This window comes from Globicephala melas, chromosome 17 (assembly GCF_963455315.2).
Source record: "Globicephala melas chromosome 17, mGloMel1.2, whole genome shotgun sequence".
NCBI classification, from domain to species: Eukaryota; Metazoa; Chordata; class Mammalia; order Artiodactyla; family Delphinidae; genus Globicephala; species Globicephala melas.
In genome coordinates this window covers 14,366,910-14,392,758 of record NC_083330.1, presented here as the reverse complement: position 1 = coordinate 14,392,758, position 25,849 = coordinate 14,366,910, and the positions used below count along the sequence as shown (strand labels likewise).

General features: G+C 42.9%; 1 protein-coding gene across 7 annotated transcripts in view; it reads right to left on the bottom strand.

Annotated features, from left to right (window-relative positions):
- SULF1 (sulfatase 1) overlaps positions 1 to 25,849 on the bottom strand; it is a 161,289-nt gene that overhangs the window by 64,924 nt on the left and 70,516 nt on the right. For 6 of the 7 annotated variants that reach the window (XM_060287339.1, XM_060287341.1, XM_060287334.1 and 3 more), the window contains 3 exons: positions 12,080 to 12,344; positions 10,111 to 10,183; positions 9,574 to 9,803 (listed from right to left, as the gene is read on the bottom strand). In XM_060287339.1, the coding sequence (XP_060143322.1) occupies positions 9,574 to 9,745 (172 nt within the window). In that variant the 5' untranslated portion in view covers positions 9,746 to 9,803; positions 10,111 to 10,183; positions 12,080 to 12,344. The remainder of the gene's footprint in view (positions 1 to 9,573; positions 9,804 to 10,110; positions 10,184 to 12,079; positions 12,345 to 25,849) is intronic. The other variant, XM_060287337.1, reaches the window with a different exon arrangement.

Here is a 25,849-nt window from a genome sequence, read left to right as displayed (position 1 = left end):
CTGTGACCCTGACGTTCTCAAGACTGAGACACGGAAATGATGTCTGCTTGGAGTCAGGATATGTCTCATTTTCTGTAATCTCATATCTCGCTTCATCCGGCCTCTTAGGGGAGATGCTAACAGACACTGAAGCCTGTCTCCTGCCCTCTTAGGGGCTGAAGTGATTAACGTAGCTCGAGCCCAGGTCGAGGTGAGTGGGCTGCAGGCGTGTCTGTCTTCAGAAGCCGACAGTCACACTGGTGTTCACTGCTGCCTCTGATCTCGGATTCCCTGCGTAGACACAGATGACGGAGCACAGGAATCATATACCTCTTCCCTCTGCCGCGTCACTGCACTCCAACAAGGTAAGCGAAAACTCCTTCTTCTCTTTTATGGCTGTGCAGTGATTCATGTTAGCCAACAACACTGCCTCATCCTGCTTCTACAACCACTACGATTGCACCATTGATATTTCATTGGGAAACTACCAAACACTGTTCTGCAAGAAGCAACTCATAATTCTGCATCTCCAGCTGGAGAGCAGTGGCTGGGACCATGTCTTGTCCTATCGCTGGAAGGACTCAGTTTTGTTTTAAGCTGAAGCTCCCCACTTCTTTGGGTTTCAGGCCTTTGGTGCCTAAAATGCAAATCGTGTTGATTCTTAGTTATCGGAACAATGAGTTCATAGGCATGACATGAAGCTTAAGGCCAAAGAATCATACCAAGATTCCCACAGCAGGGCTTAGGAGGGTGAGCACGAGAAGAGAAAGAGCCCTGGATGTGGACTTGGGGGGGAACACCTGGGTGTTTGTCACAGATGAGCTTGAACTTGAACAAGCCCTTTACCCTCTTTTTTCTCAGATGTAAAATGCAGCTAATAATAGCTCCTCGGACTAGTTAGCAGGGCTGTCGAGCAAATGGCGTGAGCTGATTTTAATTTGTGATCACCTCAGCCCCAACGTGTCTCCTTTACTCTTGCATTTTCCATCTCCCTATCTGTAATCACATCCGAATTCCAAAGCTAAGGTAAGAATACAGAGGTTGCGATAGACTGAACTTTCGTGTCCTTCCAGAATGTATAGGTTGAAACCTAACACCCAAGGTGATGGTATTAGGAGGTGGGGCTTTGGGAGGTGATTAGGTCATGAGGGTGGAGCCCTCATGAATGGGATCAGCCCCTCATAAAAGGGGCCACAGAGGGTTCCCTTGCCCCTTTCTCCATGTGAGGACACAGTGACAAGACAGCCACCTGTGAACCAGGAAGTGGGTCCTCACCACACACCGAATCTCCTGGAGCCTCGATCTTGGAGTTTTCAGCCTCCCAAGCTGTGAGAAGTAATTACCTGATAAACATCTGTTGTTTAGAAGTCACTAAGCCACCCAGTCTATGGTATTTGGTTAGAGCAGTCGTCAGGGACTGAGACAGAGGTCAACTGCTTTGTCGACGCTTCAAGACATAAAATGTTAATGCTGGCTTAGAGACATCAGTTCCCCTCCACCCATCACACATCAGTTCCCCTCCACCCATCACACACTGTTCCCCATGCCCCTCTTAAGCAAGAAGCCTGACTTGATTATCATTTAAAATTGTCCTGGGAGGTGGAAGCCTGACAGGGATGTTATGAAGTGACCGTAATTAAGTCCAGTAGCTGGCACGGGGGCACTGCTGACTGGGCTGGCTTGAGGACAGGGAAGGTCCAGGCCACAGCTGAATCTTGGGGCTGCCAAGAAAAGCTGTCCCAGCACCAGAGCTCCAGGCTGGAACTGGGGACTTCTGCCATTCGCTCTTGCAGGGGTGGGGATGCTCGGACAGCTCAGCGGTGACCGAGACACTGCTCGGTGTCAGGAGAAGTGGCACTCTTTGGGAATCCTGCAAGATCCGCCAGGTTTGCAATTCTGGTGGAGTTAAAAATCAAGGCTCCACGAATGGTCCTTTGAGGGGGTATGTGCTAGGTTCCTGGCAGTAGATTTAAATTATTCTACAGGCTTCAGCTCATGTATTCCCAAATCACATGTGTGGAAAAAGGTCACGAGGGAGAAAATGTCCCACTAACCGGAATGACTTTACCAAAATCACACAGAGAGCCTGGATTACTTCACGTACATGTTAAACTTTACAACAAAGCTTTGCCTTTCCTGATTCAAATATCTTAGCATTTGATTATTCAATATTTCATACTATCAAGCATTAACATTTTCATCGAGGCTGTTCATCATGTCCAGAAAAACTCACAAAACCAGAAATTCGATAATAAATTTTGTCATCATCATCTTTTAAGGAAGTCCCAGATATGCGGCATTCACACACACCTGGCTTCACAGAGCGACATACCTCCGTGTGAATCGCAACAATTCATGGTTTGATGAATGATAACGACAAGCAAACACAACTCATTAAATGTACAGGGTTGTTTCTGGACGCCATTGTTTTATGATGGGGTAAGGTTACTGATTTAAATATATAAATGACCTGTGCTGAAGCACACCCCTGCTATTTTCCTATGCCAACAGTTAAGTGTGGAACCTTAAACAGTGATAGTTCCCATATTAAAAATGGCCTTATTGGTCTATTGAAAATTTTAATTCTGAAAGCATTAGAAAGATAACATGATCACACAGTATACCTTTTTCTACCAAAACTGTGAAGTTGGTAGGAAAGAAAAAACAGATGTTTCAGCTAAAATCAGAGGAGGGAAAACAAGTTGGGGGAAGAAGGGACCAAGAAGCAGATAATAAATCTGTCTGGCATGTTTCTAGGTCACTAGGACTCATTATTTTTTCCCCTAAAGAGCTAAAGGCCATTAAAAGTGGGGACTAGTTTTTTAGGGGAATGGAAGTAAAAACGCCTACAGGCTAGACAGAGAAGGTAGGCAGGTACAAGAAAAATCACAGAGCTTTCGTCTTTCCAGTTTTCTACGTTTGATAGAGATGTGAGTATACAGAACCTTCCCCTGACTATAAGAAAATCGGCAGGATGGGCATGATGGCAAATAACAAGTGATCCTTGGCCTAAGTGTTGGGGAGCAGTGGAGAGTGGTGGGGACCGTGAGGGTCTCGGGAGGACACGCCCCACCTAATGGGGGCAGCTTTGACTCCCCTTCAAGCATTTAACTGATGGCTGCCTCATGGGAATGTAAGCCCTCATTCTTCTGAACTTTCAAGCAAAGTCGGAATCTGGATTTCTTTTCTTTTCATGTCAAATCACCTGATCTTTTAAAATGTTGCCTTGGTTTTAAAAAGTGTGCTGGTCAAGCAAAACACATCTGTGGGCTAGCTCTGGACTGTAGATCCCATTTGTGACCTCTGCTTTAGACAAAGTGTTTCCATGCATTTAAGATTTCTTAATTCTCCTTATGATCTAAGAGAAGCATTGGGTCAGCGTTACTGAGATGTTAGCACCAGTCCAATTTCCTAAGAATTTAAGAAATGCCACATTGAACCAGATCAATGTTCTAATCAGCTCATTATTTTGTTTCTCAGAGTGGCACCCAGGGACCATTTGGGAAAGATTTAGAGCCTAATCTCTTTGACTCTAGTCTCAGAAAGTTAGGGGAGTCCCACGAGCATTTCTGATTTTCTTCTTTTTGATTTGTAAAATATTTTCAAGTGCAGGGAAAAACAGAATAAATGACACGTCTCCTAGCTTTGTCAAAGCTTAGCATTTGATCACAGTTTCTTCAGATACATATTTTCAATTTTAAAATGAAATATGAATACTGCTGATGTACTTGGTTACCACTCCTTCCCCAGATGGTAGCCATCATCCCAAACTTCATGTTAATCATGTCCATTTGTGTTTTTCTAGCTTAAAAAAACCCCATAATTCGAAAATATACATGTACCCCAATGTTCATAGCAGCATTATTTACAATAGCCAAGACATGGAAGCAACCTAAGTGCCCATCAACAGACAATTGAATTAAGAAGGTGTGGTACTGGGAATTCCCTGGCAGTCCAGTGGTTAGGACTCCATGCTTTCACTGCGAAGGGCGCAGGTTCAGTCCCTGGTTGGGGAACTAAGATCCCACGAGCCGTGTGGCGTGGCCAAAAACAAAAAATAAAATCAATCATACATTATTTTTAAAAAGGAAGATGTGGTACATATATATACAATGGAATATTCTCAGTCATAAGAAAGAATGAAATAATGCCATTTGCAGCAACATGGATGGACCTAGAGATTATCATACTAAGTGAAGTAAGTCAGACAGAGAAAGACAAATATCATGATATCACTTATACGTGTAATCTCAAATATGATACAAATGATCTTATTTACAAAACAGAAATGGACTCACAGACATAGAAAACAAACATGGTTACCAAAGAGGAAAGGAGGGGGAGGGATAAATTAGGAGTTTGGGATTAACATATACACACTACTATATATAAAATAGATAGGGGCTTCCCTGGTGGCACAGTGGTTGAGAGTCCACCTGCTGATGCAGGGGACATGTGTTCGTGCCCCGGTCCGGGAGGATCCCACGTGCCGCAGAGCAGCTGGGCCCGTGAGCCGTGGCCGCTGAGCCTGCGCGTCCGGAGCCTGTGTTCTGCAACCGGAGAGCCCACAACAGTGAGAGGCCCGTGTACCGCAAAAAAAAAAAAAAAAAAAAAAAGATAGCTAACAAGGACCTACTGTATAGCACAGGGAACTATACTCAATATTTTGTAATAACCTATAAGGGAAAAGAATCTGAAAAAAATATATATGTATGTATAACTGAATCACTTTGCTGTACAGCTGAAACTAACAGAATATTGTAAACTAACTATGCCTCAATTTTTTTAAAAAAGGTGTAAATCTCCACCCATTAACTTCGCCTAAAAACCTGAACTATTTACGGGTAGAGGCATAACCTGAACCACTTCTCAAGTTGTGGAAAAAGCAAATCCAGAAGTATAGGGACCGCTGGTTAAATTACTTAATCTTTCCATGGATCAAGTGTCCTCCTGGGATAATGATCTCTGTCCTACCCACCCAACTTGGGTGGAATGAGAGTAAAATGCAATAATGAGAATAAATGTTCTTTGGAAAAAGATAAAGTGTTATCCGCATATGAGGTTCTAGCACTTTTATTAGTAAATGCCTCATGTGTTTCACTCCTTTCACAAAGGACTAGTTGACTTTATTTGTCCTCAAAGTTGAGGGAGGGGCCCCAGTCCTACTTAATAAGAGCTTTCCTTCCCAGCTTGTTTCATAAACTTGGATTACAATCCTTCTTAGCCTTTGTCTTTCCAGACAAAGAGATACAATTATTTTATTCTTTTCCAAAAGGAAAAGTATTCTATTACAATTTTTGTAGCTGTTTTCCTAAGCCTTTTCTGAGTCTGTTATATCCTTCTGGAAGCACAGAAGCCAAAACGCCTGCAGTGTTACAGGTGCAAAAGTTCTGCTTAGGTGAAGATTTATTCAATATTTGGCAAACATAATCACATGTAAGTAAAAAATCAAACCAAAACAAACCATGTCAAAACCACAATTAGAGAACATCTCACACCCATTAGGATGGCTATTATCAAAAAACCAGCCAACAGCAAATATTATCAAGAATGTGGAGAAACTGGAACCCTATGTACTGTTGGTGGGAATGGACCATGGTGCAGTCGCTATGAAAACAGTATTGCAGTTCCTCAAAAAATTAAAAATAGAATTACCTATTGATCTAGCAACTCCATTTCTGGGTATATACCCCCAAAGAATTGAAAGCAGCATCTCAAAGAGACATTTATACACCTATGTTCATAGTAGCATTATTCACAGTAATCAAAAAGCAGAAGCAACACTAATGTCTAACAAGAGATCAATGGATAGACATAGGGTGGATATACATATAATGGAATATTATTTAACCTTCAAAAGGAAGGAAATTCTGAGACATGCTACAACACAGATGAACAGTGAGGAAGGACATTATGCTAAGTGAAATAAGCCAATCACAAAAAGACAAATACTGTATGATTCCACTTATATGAAGTACGCAGAGCAGTCAAGTTCATAGGGACAGAAAGTAGAATGGTGGTTGCCAAGGGCTGGGGGTTTAGGGAGTTACTGTTTAATAGGTATAGAGTTTTAATTTTATAGAATGAAAAGAGTTTTGGAGATTGGTTGCACAACAACGTGAATGTACTTAACACTATTGAATTGTACACTTGAAAATGGTTAAGAGGAGGACTTCCCTAGTGGCGCAGTGGTTAAGAGTCTGCCTGCCGATGCAGAGGAAACGAGTTCGATCCCTGGTCCAGGAAGACCCCACATGCCGCAGAGCAACTAAGCCCGTGTGCCACAACTACTGAGCCTGCGTGTTGCAACTACTGAAGCCCGCGCGCCTAGAGCCCGTGCTCCGCAACAAGAGAAGCCACCGCAATGAGAAGCCCGCCCACTGTAACAAAGAGTAGCCCCCACTCGCCACAACTACAGAAAGCCCGCGCGCAGCAACGAAGATGGAACGCAGCCAAAAGAAAAAATAATTGGTTAAGATGATTAAAAAAACACAAAAGCCAACTAAAGTCTAGAGCAGTTAAGTGTCAAGAAAGATTATTAGAGCGTTACAATCGGCCAGGCGAAAGTCTCCATCAAACTGTACCCACTACCAAGAAAAGAATTTTTCTGCTGAGAAAAGAAGTCTTCTCTAAATTTGTATCCATGGTTCACAGTGGTTCATCATTAACTTGTTCTGCCAGTAGGATAACAAGACCCATCTTAGCTGTTATCTCGGAACCTAGCGCGTGACCATGTACTTACAGGTTGTTTTAGGAAGGGCTCAATAAATATTTGTTGAGGGAAGGAATCATGGTTAAATGTGTAGCTGTGGAGACCCAGATCTAATACAGGTCCTGAGTTTACCATTTCCTAGCTCATCACAGCCTATGCAACTTCTCTAAGGCTCATTTATCTTAAGTATAAACTGAAGAGAGTAGTAACCACTTCATAGAGCGACTGTGATGATTAAATGAGTGAATGCTTAGCCTGGTATCTGGGTAGGAAATCAAGGAAGGAAGTAAAGGCAAGGCAAACATGTAGGAAAGAGCTGGGTTGATTGAACCTGGCCGACGACTCTTCACCATTATATCCATGGGCTTCCACTAGAAGCCAGTGTTTAATAACTGCTTAATAAATATCTACTGAATGAATTCATTAACTATAGGATAAGGATGAAATTTTGAACTCTTAAAAATACACTGATCAAACAATTCCTTAATTTATTTTAAAGACAAGGGTTGTATATTGAAGAGGTAGATCATGACGGATACTTGCATTCATTTCTGGGAACTGTGTTAGCCTTTTCAGGCCCCTGTGGGTCCATTTCCAGTTTACTGAGCACCTACTAGATTCCCAGCACAGTCCCAGCATCAGGACTACAACATAAATAGAACACTACCCTGCCCTCTAGTTGCTCTCAGTTAAGTGGAAGAGACAGGTATGGAAGCGCATGGTGGATTTAGGGTCATACGCTGGAGGCAGGTCCAAGGTGGTGCAAAGGAAAGTTCCCTCCACCCTGCTGGACAGCAGGATCGTTTTGGTAAAGGAAGACCCCCCGAGGGGAAGGCATCTGGACTGGGTCACGAAGAATAGGTAGGGCTTCGCCAGGTGGAATAATGGGGGACGGGCAGAGGGGATGAGATGTACAAAGGCATGATATATAGGTGAGGGAGAGGAAACCACCAGACAGCTTCAGGGAAGTGTAAGTTGTTTCCATGGAGCACAGAGCAAAAGTGAGGGAAAGGGAAATAGCCTTACAGAAATAGGTAGGGACAGATGCCTGGCGCTCATCAGCCTGCAGAGGGGAGGGGCTTCACCATCTTGGTAAAGGAACCCGGTGGAGGGTTTTAAGCAGCAGAGACCTGATCAGATACTTGCAGGAAATGAAGAATAGGTAGGAGGGGCCAAGACTAGAGGGCACAGGTCACGTGACCAGCCAGTTAGGGAAAAACTGGGAGAGAAGAGAATGGCTTCATTGAAAAGGATGGATATGAGAGATGTTAAGGGAAGTGAATTCAAAGGTCTTCACTTTACTTGACCTGTAGGTGAATGAAAACTTAAACCACCAGCCACATACATACTAAAGTCATACCTGCAAGACTTTTCATTTTGGTATGATGCCTGAAAATTCTTGCTTAAGCAATTAAGTGAGAGGGACTTCCCTGGTGGCGCAGTGGTTGAGACTCTGCGCTCCCAATACAGGGGGCCAGGGTTCAATCCCTGCTCAGGGAACTAGATCCCACATGCATGCCGCAACTAAGAGTTCACGTGCCACAACTAAGGAGCCCGCCAGCTGCAACTAAGACCCGGCGTAACCAAATAATAAAAATTTAAAAATAAGCAGTTAAGTGAGAGACAACAGACTCTGCAAGTCACCTCCAATAATCATTACCTCTGCTGGCTTTTAGTGCCTTTGTTTCCAGCTGAACCCAAAGAGTTGACTTTTTGGGATTCCAGGGTTTGGTTTCCAGTTGGAAATCAAAGTCCCTATCCCCGTGGATCAAATTCCAGCCTGGAGGGGTTTATCCTCAAAGACCCTAGCCAGAGGAGCTCTGGAAAGAAGCCCAGGGTGCTCTGCTAGCAGGAAGTCTAAAAGCTACTAGCGACGGTCAAGTTCAGCATGATGGATAAGCCTAGCTGAGCGATTTCCTGAGAGCAAGGAATTGCATCCAGGAATGGAAATGAGTGGTGGTGACCACCTGTAAGGGCAAGCTTTTCATTTGTCCTAGGTACCCTAGAAGAACTTGACCCTAAGCTTATGGGCAAGACCATAGGGCTGGGCCATTAAAGAAAGTGAGAAGGTGAGAAAGCAAATCAGGTGATACAGAAGCTCAGCTGCAACACCAGATGTTGGCAGGCTTTCTAAGTGCTCTAGAATTAACCCAGGTGAGCGAATTCTTCCGAAAAGCATCCTGTCTAGGGTGGTAGCAGTGAATTACTACTGGGAGGATGTGCAGAATACTGTAACTTTCAATTCCCTAGCAATCACAAGCTGTGAATAAAGGAATCACCTTAATAATAATGACCATCGATAAGTTTTTTTTTTTTTTTTTAAGGCTTCGGACGCGCAGGCTCAGCGGCCATGGTTCACGGGCCCAGCCGCTCTGCGGCATGTGGGATTTTCCCGGACTGGGGCACGAACCCGTGTCCCCTGCATCGGCAGGCGGACTCTCAACCACTGCGCCACCAGGGAAGCCCCGACAAGTTCTTTTTGTATCCACCTATGCTCATATGCGGGGCAGAGAATTACAGTCATAATCTCATATTCTTTGAAACAAATTTGCCCAAATATTTTGAAAAGTTCTGGACCAAGAGTTTTCCAAGGCGCACGATCCAACCCTTGACTTCTACAGTTTCGTGCTTCCTCTCGCCTGCCATCTTCCCATCCTCCCAGCCCACATCCAGCTTCAAAACCTTAAGATCAGAAGAGTCAAGTTGAAACACAAACCAAATGCTTTCTCATTTAATACGAGTACATTTTATAACCTAGGGTGTTGGTTCAGGTACTACCATTATGTGTCAAACCCCCAAAAGTTAACTGACTCTTACTGATAATGCAAGCCAGCAAATCATTTGAGCGAAAGAGACCAACAAGCGACAAACCCAGTGCTCACCCAACTCCACGTCTTGATCATCAGTGAGCACGAGAATGATGTTGGGTCGGATGTTTTTCCGCTCCTGCTGTATCCGGCCTCTGAACCTCGGGGATCTGATGGTTGAACCGAGGCTCCCCAGTAGCTGTGTGCCCAGCACAGCCAAAACCAGAGCACAGCAAGAATACTTCATTGTGCTTGGTCCAATGTCGCAAAACTGACAAAATGTCTGTCTTCTGGTTCCTGCAGCTCTGGGCAGTCAGAGAGAAAGGGAGAGCGAGAGACGAAAATGAAATCCAAACCCCAGACACAGTTGCAGAAAAAGGACTACAACTCAGCGAGAACTGGCACAAAAACTGGCAGAGAAAGGTCTGTCCATGAGTCAGAAGCGGCAAACCCTACCAGGCATCAGGTCGTTTTTTTAAGTGCTTGATTATTTTGCAAATTCACTTTTGTCCTTTATTCTCATTCCAACTTTTCCGATTTCAAAATTCATTGCCAAAATAGAATTTCCAACACAGAGCTCGGATGTAAAAGCTTTCTGACAAGAGCTAATACCTTGAATTAGGTATCCTGGTTGAATAATCAACTGCTATACTCAGAGGTATTCAGGACATCTGCAGATGGGGTCCTGGAAGGGGGAGAAAAAATACGAAAGGAAACGTCAGTCAAGGATTTTGACAGAGTTTTGGTCTGAAACAGTCTCTTGAAACAGCATAAATATATATGTATAGATATGATTTATATATTATATTTATATATAAGTATAATAAATAGAAATGTAATATATAAATCATATCTATACAAATATATTGATATAACTTTTAAAATCTGTACTCCAAAAGGGAGAGACAGAAGGAAACAACATTCAGAACTGCTAACCAATGACATGAATAATATCTTCATTTCATAATCATAAATATGGTGATCTGGGTATCATCCCTGCTCACACTTTAATAGTACTTTAAACATCCCCAAGAAAACAAATGACTGATAAGGAAGAACCAGCAGTGCCTGTGAAACCACAGTGCACTGGAGTGTTTGCATCTGGGGAGCGTTAACTCACCTGTGTACGATATTGAGTACTTATCAAGCAGAATGAAACGCAAAGCTGTCATATGTCATCTGCATGAAGTCACTCACTGCCCAGGAGAGCTCTTTTTGCTGACAAAGACTTCATAGTAAGGGGCTGGGAGGACAACCTTTCCCAGCCTCCAAAAAGCTCCTAACTGTGCTTCATCAATCACCGGGGGAAGGGATGCTTCCTCCCGGCTGGGCTGGTCCCTCAGCCCAGCCCTCATCCCCAGCGCATCGGCGCCTAAGGGGACACAGCCCTCCTCCGACTGTGAGCACCAGCTTCACTACTGTTCAGAGCCGGTGCAGCGCCGCCAGCACCGAGGTTTGGCTTTGCCGCAGCAGATCTCAACCTGCAAAGCAACATGACTGATGGGCTCTGAGGCTGGAGGTTAGAGGCGACCCTTCCACCTTAAAAAAAACCAAATCAAATCAAATCTGGAGGGGAACACTGCGAAATCTTTGCAAATCTGCACAGGAGACTTTGGAAAGGGTTGGAAAATGCCCCTTTCACTTTAGAACGCTAACCTGCTGAAAGCTGGTCTCTTGGACTTCCGAAAGATAGCAAAGGGCTCATTAAAAAAACCAAAAAAACACCATCTTTCTCTTGAATGTCATGAGGGAGCATCTGTATGGGAATTTTGACTGCCCTAAAATTAATCAGAGAGCAGCCCGCTCCAGCAGCCACTCTGTCGCCACACACCTGAGGGTCTGTATTTTGATGCTCAACAATAAACGGGTATCAGAAAAGTAAGCATCACGGATGAAGTGTGAGGACTGCAAAGCAGAAGGAAAGGGACTCCATCGCTTCCTTCCGCGCCTTAAATTCTGGAGGGTGACGTGGGGCAGCGAATGAAGAAAGACGGTGTACCGTTTCCCCCTGCCATCCACATTATTGTGTTTTACACAAACACACACGCCCCTATTATTTTAAACTTTTTGAGCTGTTTTGTAAACAGTTCTAATGCTTTTTACTTTGCAGCCTGTAATTACTCTTTGGGAGGGAAGAAGGGAGGGGGAGAGAGAGAGAGAGAAGGACTCAGTAAGAACTAGATTTTGAAACAAAAATCCAGCATCTGCAGCGAGGCAGTCCTGACCACGTGATCTGCAGAGCAAAAAGCAAGCCACCTCCGACTGATCCCGTGGCTTGAGAAAGTCAATATGTATGGTTTGGCGTGTGGTTTTGTTTTTTGTTTGGTAATAACTCGGCGTTATTTCAGCGATCGCGGTGCCTTCTGAACGCTGAAAGCCCGCAATTGTTCTGCCTTGACTGTTGGGTTTCTGGGCATTTGTTTTAAATCATGAGAAAACTGATACAAGCATGAAAGGATGGGAAAGCAAAAGAAATGAGTGAAACAATGGCCTTCTCCCACAGAGCGTGCGTTAACCTAAGAGTTAAATACAGAAATTTCTTAGGGGGTGTTGGTCCTTGAAGCAGCAAAACTTTGCCCACCTCTCAAAGCCGGTGACGTTGTGTGAAGAGAGAGTCCGCAGGGTTTCTTGCATCCGCTATGGTTTAAACTAACCTCTGCTGACAATGGTGACCCAGAAAATACAGTCAGACTCACTGTATGGAGCGAACAGCAGCGCTTGGTTTGAATAATCAGTCACACACGCAACTGAAAATTCTTGACTATCAAGATGCTGGTAACGTTCCCTGGAACCCAATCAGTGTTCTGGGTTATTCTTTTCTTTCTCGTTATTTACTTTACTTCTTCCTTTAGGAAAAAGAAAATTAGCCTTAGTGGTACCTTGTATAAACTACATTGAAAATCATTTCCTAATAAAGAAAAGGGACAGCAGAGAAGATGCACGTTTTACCTATAAAGGAACTTTTCTCTCCGGACAGTTAAAGGTGCAGAAGAGACCTACGTTTATTTTTTTCTGCCACAATTTATTATCGATTCAGGGGATTCATATGTAAAAGCCGAGAAATTGAGTGGTAAAGAAAATGGAACTTTCAGACAGGTCTGGCCAGCAGGAGCGCTCCCTTTACTAAAACACACAAAACACACAACTCTGAAGAAAAGTGCACACAGACAATTCTTTATTCAAATATGACCTTTTAGAACCTGTCATCGTCTCACTGCCTGGTTTCCAGCTCCAGAAGGAAAAGAAGAAAAAAAAACCTGACAGACAAAATGCAGACCTCAACAAAGGAGACAACGATGCAATGTTTGAATTGGATACTTTGTGGCAGACAACAAGTGTCCTTAGAGACTAACAGCTTGTCTTGAGAAATAGTTGAAAATGGGAGAAATGTCAAAAGAGGTTTTTCTCACACATGGAAAGTGAGCTTGAGGAACGGTTGCTGTATTCACGAATCAGGACCAGAACACAAGATGCCTATTCTTCAAGCTCTAAAGTGAAAACACCAATTGTAGCTATGGCCAATTGGTGGGGAAAGTTTACAACACTTTGTTTGGGGCAGTCAAGCCAACTATAAATGTGACATTAAAAGTTTCAAGTCACATATAAAAGAAAGAAAAGACTGGGAAGCCTTCAAGCCAACTGGACAGAAAGTCTAGTTCACATATGCTTGTCCAGCAAAACCCCACACTAAATCAAAGCCCTCGTTGCCCCAGTAGGTTTAAGGGGGGGGTCTCTGTCTTCAATAAGCCTCCCTTTGTCTGGGCAGCTGGTGCCGAGGTAAAGGGGATGGTGGCCATATGCTTGTCCACCACTGTGGTTGTCAAAGTGTCATCTGGGACTTTGGGGGGACCCTGAGATCCTTGTGGGTGGAGTCCACAAGACCAGAACGATTTTGAAGAATACTGACACTTTATTTCCCTTTTTCACTTCGTTGACATTTGCACTGATGATCTAAGAGCAATGGTGGGTACAGCTGCTTTTGTATGAATGAAGGGAGCATCACACACAGTTAAAAAAAAACAGAACAGTTTCACTCAAGATGAAACAGTAAAATGATTAATTTGATTAAACCTTGACCCTTGAATGCACATCTTTTCTTTTAAGTTTTCCGTTTTATGAGAGAGAAGGGACACATAAAACCCTTTGCAGCCTATGGAGGTGTGATGCTCGTTGAGGGAAAGCACTCGTGGGACTGAGTTGCCAGGTGAACTAGACACATCCTTTTTCTCTGTTTTTGCTCGAACGCTATTTTTAGTTGAAAGAATTACTTGGACTTGGATTTTTGGCAGACATTTTCTCAAGTCGTGAATGAAATCAGACTGTCATTTCAAGGAAAGCAACTGACGGTATTTGTCGTGTTTGTTGCCAATGACAGAATTCTAGCTTTCAAGTCAAAAGCAGAACTTTGGAAAACTTGTATCTGCCACTGTGAGCTTAGCAGCTTTCCAATATGTAAAACCTTCCTGATGACACTGATGTTGGTATTAACGAATGCCATTTTATGGTACTGTAAAATGAAATGTGTCAACACTTCGACTATTTGCATAATTCAATGAACCAATGTTTCCCAAATGACCAAATACAATGTTACAAAATCATACACGTGTAAAAAAAATTCATTCAAAGTGCAAGATGACCACTGGATTTTAATGTAACAGAGTAGGAAAAGCTCATTGATATGGTTTCAGATTTCTTACTACACCTAACCTTTAGGAATCACCACGTGTCAAGTTTTGGTATAGTATCAAAGAAGATCTACAAGTATCTGAAAAAAGCTGTTGAAATACTTCTTTTCCAACTATTTATCCATGTGAGGCTGAACTTTATTCCTATATCTCAACCAAAACAATATATGTCAACAGATTGAATGCAGAAGCAGATATAAGAATCCAGTTCTCTTTTATTCAGATAAATATTAGATTTGCAAAAATGTAAAACATGCCACTTTAGTCACCAATATTTTTTTGGTTTGGAAAATATAGTTATTTTTCATAAAATAGTATATATCATTTAACATATGGATTTATTGTTTCTTAATACTTTTTTTTAAACAATGGCTTTCTTTTTTTAATTATCATTACAAATTTATTTTATTTATTTATTTATTTTTGGCTGCGTTGGGTCTCACAGGCTCTAGAGCGCAGGCTCAGTAGTTGTGGCACACGGGCTTAGGTGCTCTGCGGCATGTGGGATCCTCCCAGACCAGGGCTCGAACCCACGTCCCCTGCCTTGGCAGGCGGATTCCTAACCACTGTGCCACCAGGAAAGCCCCTAATTAATACTTTTAAAAATTCTCAGTTTGAATTTCTAAGTATCAATAGCTAAAATCCCCACAAACACAAGCTTAATAATATAAAAGGATAAAAACACAATTTCAATAATATAAAGGGATTCCAAGCCCAAAGAATTTGAGAATTACTGGCCTAGAGTATATCTGGTTCCATAGTCAAGCCCGGCCTTTCACCTCTAAGGCTACAGATTTGGCCCTAGTCACAAACGTAATTCATTTTTTTCCCCCTTAAAGCCTTGAAACTGTCCTAAGTTCTAAATGCCTGCAAATCTAATGAGTGATGACATGCTGTGATGACGTTCTCTGTGTGTGTGTGTGTGTGTGTGTGTGTGTGTGTTTTAATCTGAGGATAACACAGAACTTCATAAATAAATGCCCACACATCTAAAGTATGTGAGAGACAGGCCCAGAACAACCCACTCAGCACGGAAATCAACCTCTCAGGGATGGGGCAATGGAATTGTTTCTAGTACAAAGCAATGCCACTCCAGAGTGAAGACAGAGAAAAAAAAAAGGACACCATAACCAGTCACAGCAGTGGGGGAGATTAGGCCAGCAGCATGCAATTATTCAAAGCTGAATTTAACCAGAACACACTTAGTTTATCGTTAGAGTGAAGCAAAATAGGATTATACCAGCAAGAAGGTGGTATCTACCCTCCCCCATCCCACCCCCCACAATGCCAATCGACATAGTTCCCACATTTCCTAGAGTCAGTTTACATGGCCCTTTTCCTTTAATTTTGACTTTCAAGTTTGCCATATATCACTTTTTTTTTTTTTAGAGGAAGCCTTCAGGATGTGCTAGCTTCTTTATGATATATGTGAAACCATGAAGGAGCTAATTTTTTCTTTTAAAAACCCCATAGCTGGCAAAGTTCATCTACTGTTAATCCCAAGAAAGCCTGCTTCCCGATCTAATTTATTACAACTCCAAGCAAAGAAGATAGACAACAGTCTCCTTCTGGTGCGGTAACATTTTTATACGCCTCGAATAATAAATCTCTTCCAATCAGCAACGACAGCTGAAAAGTGTGCATCTCTGACCTGGAGCACCTTTGGGGAAATCCTTGGCTAAGTGATGAGATCCTCCTTGAACAATGTTTGCTTTTCTTCCCTTTTTTCCCTTTCTGTTTTCTCCCCCCAACACTGTAAATCCTGACATTGGAAGGAACCTTGAAAAGTCATCTATTCACAAAATTGTTAGCGTTGGTTACCCCGGGGTACGATGAGGGAGAGGGACAGATTTTATTTTTTTTTATGTTTAAGTTGGATTTTTTTCCCATGATCTTTGCATGATAAAAATAGAAATAAGTAAATTTCCTAGGCTTTCCCTCTGTTTTCTCATGGAGGAACAGAATAGACAGAAAGACGTAAGCAGTGATAAGAATGAAGTGAGAGGTTACAGCAAGAAATGTACTTTTGAGAGTTAACCCACAAAGGTAGGAAATAAAACCACATAACGACAAGCTCACCAAGAGCATTTTGGAGAATGCAAAGGGTCCAAGACAGAGATTTGTCCAGCTTTGTTTTGCTAATTTGAAATTAGCAAAACAAAGAAAACCAAAGTGACCTAAAAATTATGAAAAAAACCCCCAGAAGGACCTGATATTCCTGGAGCAGATGCTACAGAGTGTCCAAAGGGTCTGATAATGGTCGCAAGCTTTGATGGTGGCAATGAGCTCCAAGATAATGAGAACAAGAAGACTGTTGAACTTTAAAAAGCGGGGCATTGGAAACTTCAGTTTGGGTCTAGTGCAAGAATAGCATATTGATAAAAAGAACCCCAAATGTGGTCTTAGGCATCTTAGCTACTCCTTATGGTATATGATTTATTACATTAAATTTGCCTTTGGTTTCATATATTTATAGCTTATCTGTATTGAAGTATCTGGAGGTATTGCATATTGCAGATATAGTTTGTTGCAATAACAACAAGAAGAAAACCCCAAATATCAATGACTTAACACACACTACAAGTCACACACAGAGTGACGGGAGCTTTGCTCTGACCGGTCATGCATGGATGTGGGCTGATGGGAGCACAGTTGATGTGTTGCTGCAATAGCTGGACCAAGAAGCAGAGGAAGAAAAAAACGGAAGAATCTTGCAGGAGAACTTTTCATGGCTTCAACCTGGAAGTGACTCAGATCACTTCTAATATTTCATTGGCTGTAACTAGTCACATGACCCCATCCAACTGCAAGAGGGCTGGAAATTGATGGTACAGCTGAAGCGTGCTGAACACTACTGTCTACCACAAGCATCAAGTTTCATCAGTACCCTACGTATTTATCTTTTTTTCTCCCTAGATGCCTGCACACGCACATGTGCATGCACGCACATGCACATACTTAAGATACATGTATAAATATATTCATACATGCAGATACATGCTTAAGTAATGAAGAAACATAATCTTCGTAGCTTAAAGTTCTACCATTCCTAGGTACAAAAAATGCACCTTTTAACAGCTTTGGGAATTTGGGGGACATGTTTCATTTTAGTTTGTTTCCCTGATGTACATAATCTGTCACAGTATGAATTTATTTTAAAGTTCCACAGTTCTTGTGATACATTTAAGTTGAAGAAAATATTTTAAAAAATACAGGTAGGTGCTACATTTTGATTTCAAAAGCACTTCTCAAAATATTTTCTTGTAGATAACATCTATGTGAGGAAAGAAGAACACCTGACTTAGCTTTAAAAATTAAGCCACAGTAAAGAGAGTTCCCACTGGCTTACTTTCTACACTATAAAGCTTGCTACCAATATAATGCTCTTTAACATTTTCTAAGGGTTTAAATACAGAAGAATGGAGACACAAGTTCCTTCTGAGGGATCCTGCTGGCCTCACACGGAGTCACGACCAAGAAAGGGAGGTCTGGGAACACAGAGTGTGAAAAACAAATGTGCATTTCAAAAGACAACAAATTCTAGTTCTTAGCTCAAGATTTAGGGACAAATTATGGGGAATAGCTCTGTTCGTCAATTTTTTTCTTCCAAAATGTATTATTGACAGGAGAACCTTTAAAGAAAATCAAACATCCATATTTAAGTCAACTCCTTTGCTCAGAGACCCATTTTCAAGGAAACCCTAAAATTCAGATTAGTTCATGTATTATTTCAAAAATACTTCCTTCACAAGTTGTATTGGGAAATGCTGGTTTGAGGTTTTTTTGTGTTATTGGCTAAATATATCATTCCAAGCCTTTTAATGACAAAATCATCTTCAACATGTGCTTTATATGTACCCAAATCCATCTACTGTCTTCAGATTGTCACCTTTCCTTCAGCTGTATACTTAACTCCCAGTGATTACCAAGCATAGCTGCACATTTATCAAGTAAAAAAAGCAACTCTAGGGTTTCCCTGGTGGCGCAGTGGTTGAGAGTCCGCCTGCCGATGCAGGGGACGCGGGTTCGTGCCCCGGTCCGGGAAGATCCCACATGCCGTGGAGTGGCTGGGCCCGTGAGCCATGGCCGCTGAGCCTGCGCGTCCGGAGCCTGTGCTCCGCAACGGGAGAGGCCACAGCGGTGAGAGGCCCGCGTACCGCAAAAAAAAAAAAGCGCAACTCTACTTAACTTTCAAGTGAAATTCAGGCCTGCAATCGTGGAAAATATCATTATAGTAGAACAACCTGAGTAGCTAGCAGGCCTCTCTAGGAAAATTAATTTACTAATTTTAGCCACAAAGCATACAGCAAAGATAAATTGTCTACCCATTTTTATTGACATCCACCTGATTTATGACATTCTTGTCCAATCAAATTCATCAGTTTACCCTCAAAACAGTATTTGGACACAGGGATATTTATCACAGTCTTCAGGTGAATAGCACCTGAAGAGACACAGTAGGACATTTTTAAAACCATAAATTCACTGATTCAAATCACAGTACTTGCATAAAAGGCCTGTAGTAACTTGAAACTTAAAATATGACTTCTGTCTTAGCTTTTTGTCTGGACAGAAGCTGGGAAATATTTTAGCTAACGAAAACTCAAATTTTACTCTACTCTTACAAAAGAGTGAAGTTTATGAAGTTTTAAGCCGAAGAATTTATAGAAGGAAAATTTTAAGAGCTATATTATCACCATAAACAATTATCTGTCATATCTGTAAAATAATCTTCCTGAAAAGGCTCAGATTATAATCTATGTCTATGGACATTTGGGGCAAATGTATGTTTATTGTCACTAGAGTATCTTTATAAATAGATGTTTACAGCTGGCCAAGTCCTTAAATCTCATCTAACCATCTATACTACAAACACCCAATGGTGCTCCATGTCCAGAATTTATTTTCTAACTCCTCAACTTTGTTTGAAACCTTCACTTCTCAGCACACACAAGACCGGCACTTGTCACACAAAGGAGCTAATATAATTAAACCAGATGATGTGTCCCACAAGTAAAACCAGCCATTCACGAAAGCTGGTCACCAGAGGCCATTTCAAAGTAATCTAAAGTAATCCCTTCTCTCCACAGATTTGGTTTCCATGAAGTCTTAAGCACATGTGTGCTGTAAAAAAAGAGGCTTATTAAAATCTGATGTGATATTAGAGATTATAATGCAACACAGTTGGGCTGATTTTAATACCTGAGTCTTCAAGAAGAAAGCAATTTTTGATTTTATTTGTAAGCTTACTAAAACATTACCCATACAAAGGTACATGATGTTTACTTAATTAAGGAAAAAAATAAAGAAGGCTCCCCTGTTAGCTGAACTGGGCTTGTATCAGTGTACAGAATTTGCAAATAAAAGTGGAGGAGAAGCTAAAACAGTTTTCACTGATGGACAGATTAGCAAAGCACAGCATGTATTTGTAACTCTAAAGAGTGAGGAGCTTAGATTGTTTAGACAATTCCTTATAAAGTTGTGAATCTCCAGTATATCACTCTTTTGGTATCAAAATGTGTCATATAACGGCATGATAGCTTCAAAATACCAGTTGCCGTCATTAGTAGAACTGGATTATTAGGTAAGTCTGACTGCCTATGAAGCTTACCAAGACCTCCAGTCCTGGCGGATCTCTGGAGGATTTGTTTCTTTTTCCTGATCCTTTTTCTATGTCTTGATTGTATTTAGTTTCAATTGTGGATGAAAATACAAAGGATTAGATTTGATATGCGGTCCCTCCATTGCAGGATCTCCTACCTACAGCTTTGTATCCTTGAAACGCAAACAAAGGAAACATGTACATGATCATGAACAGGTTTGCAAAATGAGCAAACGGCAACGCCCTGCCACAGAATATCTGCTGTTCCTCATTGGAACAGGGCTTCGCAGAACAGATCATATGTGAAAAAGGAGAGAAGCAACCTCTACTCTAGAGAGCTAATGTAAAGGAGACTAGAAAATATGTTATAGCATCTTTGAGTTTGAAGGTGTTATGGAGTAAATGTTTATGTCCCCCTCCTTCCCCATTCATATGTTGAAATCCTAACCCCCAGTGTGATGGTATTAGGAGGTGGGGTCTTTGGGAGGTGATTAGGTCACGAGGGTGGAACCCTCATGAATGGGATTAGTACCCTCATAAAAGGGGCCACAGAGAGCTCTCCCACCCACCTTCTACCATATGAGGACATGGAGAAGATGGACATCTATGAACCAGGTAGTGGGCTCTTGCCAGATACCCAATCCACTAGCACCTTCATCTTGGACTTCCAGCTTTCAGAACAATGAGAAATAAACATTTGCTATTTAAGCCGCCCAGTCTATGGTGTTTTTGTTACAGCAGCCTGAATGCACTAAGATGAGGGATCTTAAAGTTCACCTAGATTAACTTTTAACTAATGAAGAAACCTTCTCTAGACCATCGATGAAAATGCCCCTGTCTAGGTAACACAGACCTTGTTAGGAAACCTGTTTAGTTTTGGGTAGCTAAACAGGTTAAAAAATTCTTTTTTTTTTTTTTTTTTCCCGGTACGCGGGCCTCTCACTGTTGTGGCCTCTCCCATTGCAGAACACAGGCTCCGGACGCGCAGGCCCAGCGGCCATGGCTCACGGGCCCAGTTGCTCCGCGGCATGTGGGATCCTCCTGGACCAGGGCACGAACCCGTGTCCCCTGCATCGGCAGGTGGACGCTCAACCACTACGCCACCAGGGAAGCCCAGAAATTCTCCATTTTATTGAACAAAAATCTGTCCTCTTCTAAGTGTTTAATCATGCTCTATTCTACTGAGCCACACAAAATAATTCTATTTTCTTCTCAATAACAAATGACTTAAATATTTGAAGATTGTTTCCATCTAACCCCTGAATCTTTTCCTCTTAAAAAATATGCTTATGTGGTACATTGTGGGAGAGCAGTGGAAGTGGTTATTTTGAATTGGGCCACCGGCTTGTTAACTAGTGGATCAATAGATCCCACAGAGCTGTAGTTACACAGATAGGAAGGCAGTATATTTAATGTCCATCTGGCTCAAAGGAAGTCTGACTACTAGGCTACTAATCAATGCTTTCCAAGCTCCCTACGAAAAATTTCCTTATATAACACTACTTTTGTGTTTGGACTAAATTCAACTCAAATATCTTCCAAAATATGCATAAGTAACTTGTTAATCAGTTTTATTGGAGAATAAAGCCAGACAAGAAGATGAAGATGCAGGCTGAGTCCTAATCCAAGGACTAGATATTTTTCATTCCTTTACAATTTAGTCATTGATTTCTCTCTAGATTTTGAGGAAGCTTTCCTTCTAAGAGGAAACATTTTCTTTAACACATTTGGTTCCCAGTTTCAGAATACTGGATACTTTATTTTTTTATTTTATTATTATTTTAAAAATATTTATTTATTTATTTTTGGGGGGTGCATGAGGTCTTAGTTGCGGCACGTGGGATCTTTAGTTGTGGTGTGCGGTCTCTTCTTTGCAGTGTGCAGGCTTCTCTCTAGCTGTGGCGCGTGGGATCCAGAGTGCACGGGTTCAGTAGTTGCGGCGTGTGGGCTTATTTGCCCTGTGGCATGCGGGATCTTAGTTCCCTGACCAGGGATCGAACCGGCGTACCCTGCACTGCGAGATGGATTCTTAACCACTGGACCACCAGGGAAGTCCCTGGATACTTTAAAAGAGCCATGCAAGAGAAGAACAACCATTTTGCTATTAAACAAAGGCCCCAAGCTCAAGTACTTAAATCCTAAGGAAGAGCAGTGGTTCATTATAATCGCTGGAGGTCTCGTTAATTATTCCAGAGTTCCTGCTTCAGGGGTAGGGCCTAAGAAATTGCAGTTCTAACAAATTCCTAGGGGATGCTGCTGCTTTTAGTACTGGTCCAGGGTAGAGCCATCAACCGACCAGCATTGGCAAAAGGAACGGTAGATGGAACCAAGCCTGGGGGAGGTGCTCCAAGTCTTTTCATGAAGGTGGATCTCTCAGGCCTTTGCATTGGCAGAGACAGCCGATAATTCCAAAATGGGACACTTGAGACTGCCACTTACTTCACAGCTGGTAGGACCGTTCCGTAAGATCATCTTCTGCAGAGTTGCCGAAAAGGCAAGCATTCCAACACACTCACCAGGAACTGAAAGAGTTTTCTACTGGACAGCACATATCCAGAAGTGTTCTTCAGAGCAGCTTTCAAATGACCCTCTAATATCCCTTTCTATATATTCTCTATCAATGTCTGAAGAAACTAGGTTCCACAAATCCTTGAATACACGAACTAGCGAAGTCTGACAGCGGCCCCGTGCAATGCCGAACTTTGTTACACTTATTAAACAACTGTCATGCACTAAGGTGGGTTTGCCACCACCAAAATTTGTTTTCCACCTTTAGGTAAATTATTACTAGAGATGAGGGCGGCAGAGTGAGTTACTGCTTTTGTTTGGAGGAAGCCCATCCTCAGTTTGCTAATTCTGTCCAGCTGTCTCTGCCAATCGCCCACTCTGGGTCTTTTACCCTCCTCCATCACCTCCTCTTTGACACACTGGCAGACAAATACAGATGTAGTGAAACAACAAACCGACTAAATGACGCAGTATGATCCCGGGAGATCTCAACCCACCACGATGCGCGACGCACGTTAGGTGCTCTGGGAAACCCCGAGCTGAATTCTCCTCCCACTGAGCGAGAGGAAGGAAAGAGATGAAACCACAGAAAAGTCAACTGGAAAAGTAGGACTGAACTTCCCAGAACTAGGACAGTGGGTGTAAACAGAGCAAAGGTCAAGTTTGCAACCTTCCAACCTACGGTGTGCATCTTTGATTCTTGTAGCAGACGCTTCTCAGAAGACTGAGTCGTCCTGGTCGAGAAGGGGCAGGGATTCTGGAGTCCGGGTTTTCCAGCTGCCCGATTTCAGGACGTATAGTCCAGCACCATGTGCTGGCTGTGCGGACCCAGGCGCTTCTCAGGAGTGGCATATCTTGAATTTGTGGCCTTCCCCCTCGCCCTTTCATTTTATTGTTGATTTCTCCTTCATTCCTGCCATTCTACTACCCACATATGCTCCTTGACCACCTAAAGTTCTTCACCACTCCCTCTTTCCTTTTGCTTTCCTGAGTCTCCAACCTTCTACAATTTCCAACATGTGGATCAGACTTCACCTTTTAACCAGAAGTAACAATTTTTGCTAATATGCGTTGAACACGTCCCATACACCAAACTTGTCATCAGCTCCCTTTAGCCCCACCATGTACCAATGAAGCAGGCACTACTATTCCTTTTTTTTTTTTTTAAATGAGGAAACTGAGATTCAGAGAAGTTAAGGAATCTGTCCAAGATTACACAGCAAGGGGTAGAACTGGGGCTACCTCCCACCAGAAACTTTGTTCCTAACTGTTCTATTTTTGTAGTATTTTCTCCTGAAGTGCATTTTCACTTGAAAAGATCTTGGAGGCCTAGTGAATTCTGAACCTGTCAAATCAACAGGGAGAATTTGGGGGCAAAAATGGGTGTCAGGTGTTGCTGATGTTTCCAGGCAGCTGTCAATGAGCCTCAGAGCATCTCCCCCAGGAGCACGCGACAGGGCATTGGTATTGTAGCCACACACCACGTACAGGTCCCCTTTCACCTTCCAAACAGAAGGGGACCCCTCAGAGCTCAGTAAAACAAAGAGTTGTTGCTGGGCGAGAGAGTGGACTGGCGTGGTTGAACATGAATATTCAAGACCACGAGTCACAGCTCCATGAATTCGGGGGTCTCCTCCATTTGTATGTAGCATTGTGTAGTTGCGAGACAACTTGCAATGATTAATTAATCCTGGGTGCCGAGGCAGAAGGTGAAATAATTTGTGCGTAGTCATGAAGTTGGTCATTCTCAGGCTCCGAGTGAGCGCCGGAGGGCTTTACTTTCCCGAGATGGAAAGAAGATCGGACTTGACTTTCTGCTTTGTGCCTGTGATCCCAGAGATCCACACCCACAAGCCCTGAAATTTTCTAAAAGGAAGGCAGGTGGCTGCCAGCTGTCCTTAACCCTCATGACATCATCCTCAATATCACCAGTCCATGGAGACTCCACCCACTGAGACCACCCCCTCCTCCGCGGGCCTTGTTCCCCGGCCCACAGAAGCCCTCCCCAACTTGCCACGTGGAGGAGGGGACAATCTCGTTCATATATTGCACATGGCTGCTTATGGCCGTTTTTCCACCATCTCCTCAAGTGCAATTTTAACTGAGGTCATTCATAGTAATACCTCAGTTATCCATCACAGTTCGGGGAAGGGTTTCCAAATACGTAAATTTCCATGAAACCTTATTTTAATTATTTAAGGGCAGGAGCTTCAAACAAACAAACAGGAACCATTTTAAAGCACACTGAGTTTGCAAAAAAAACCTCCCAAAACTCAGAGGCTTGTAACAACAAAGGAAGGGGTATGTCTCCCTGTGTCACACGGAGGCTGCAGTGGTGGTGGCTCTCTAAGGGTTCCCACTCCAGCCCGCAGGCCGAGGCAGCAGCCCTGATGCGAGACACGCCATTCTCGTGGCAGACACCAGGCGCGGGAGAGCTGGTGGAAATCTGGAATGCCGCTCAAAGCCATCTGCTTCCACACGGCATCTGGCGCACCTGCTTACCTGCCTTTGGCCAAAGCAATATATGCAGTGGAGCCCCGGGTGGGGTGGGAGTAGGTTTTGCTCCCTGGGAGGCTCTACAAGTCCTGGGCAGTGGGCGGGGACGCTGAACTCTGGTCACTTCTCTGGTGGGGGAGGGATGGCAATGATTGGGATCACGATTTAATGTATGGCGTGCACTTTCAAAAATTAATCACAGGGGGCTTCCCTGGTGGCGCAGTGGTTAAGAATCCGCCTGCCGATGCAGGGGACACGGGTTCGAGCTCTGGTCCGGGAAGATCCCACACGCCGCGGAGCAACTAAGCCCGTGCACCACAACTACTGAGCCTGCGCTTTAGAGCCCACGAGCCACAACTCCTGAAGCCCACACTCCTAGAGCCCGTGCTCCGCAACAAGAGAAGCCACCGCAATGAGAAGCCCGCGCACCGCGACGAAGAGTAGCCCCCGCTCGCCGCAACTAGAGAAAGTCCGTGCACATCAACGAAGATCCAACACAGCCAAAAATAAATAAATAAAATAAATTTTAAAAAAAGATAGGAATACTAAAAAAAAAAAAAATCACATATTTCCTAGTCTTCAAAAAATACTGGGAATGATGCCACTGTTTTGTTTTATGGCTCTGGGTCATCATCGTTAACATAAATACTGCTTTTAGCTATAATTCAGACTTTTTCTGTGGGATACTGGGATATGGAAAGCTGTCTGCGTAACACATAAGTGACACGGGACTGATACTGTTTGGAATTCCTTAGGAATATTTTTCACGGTGTTGTTTTACCTCCATCGCTATCCATTATCACTTCTAGTTATTATAAGGGTATTTACCTCTCACAACTCCACCTGCCCTCTGCTAACACACTAGGGAGATGCTGAAGAGATGGCTTGTTAAATGCACGTTTAAAGTAAGAGTGAAGACATGAGAGTCTCCCTCAAGCGCAGTACGTGGGTGGGTTTGGCGCACAGACGTTTGGGACAAACGTCTGGGTATGGGCGCTTCATAGACTTATTAGATTCCTTCTTGTTCTTGTATGTCTGGCTGGTTGAGGTGTCAGGTAAG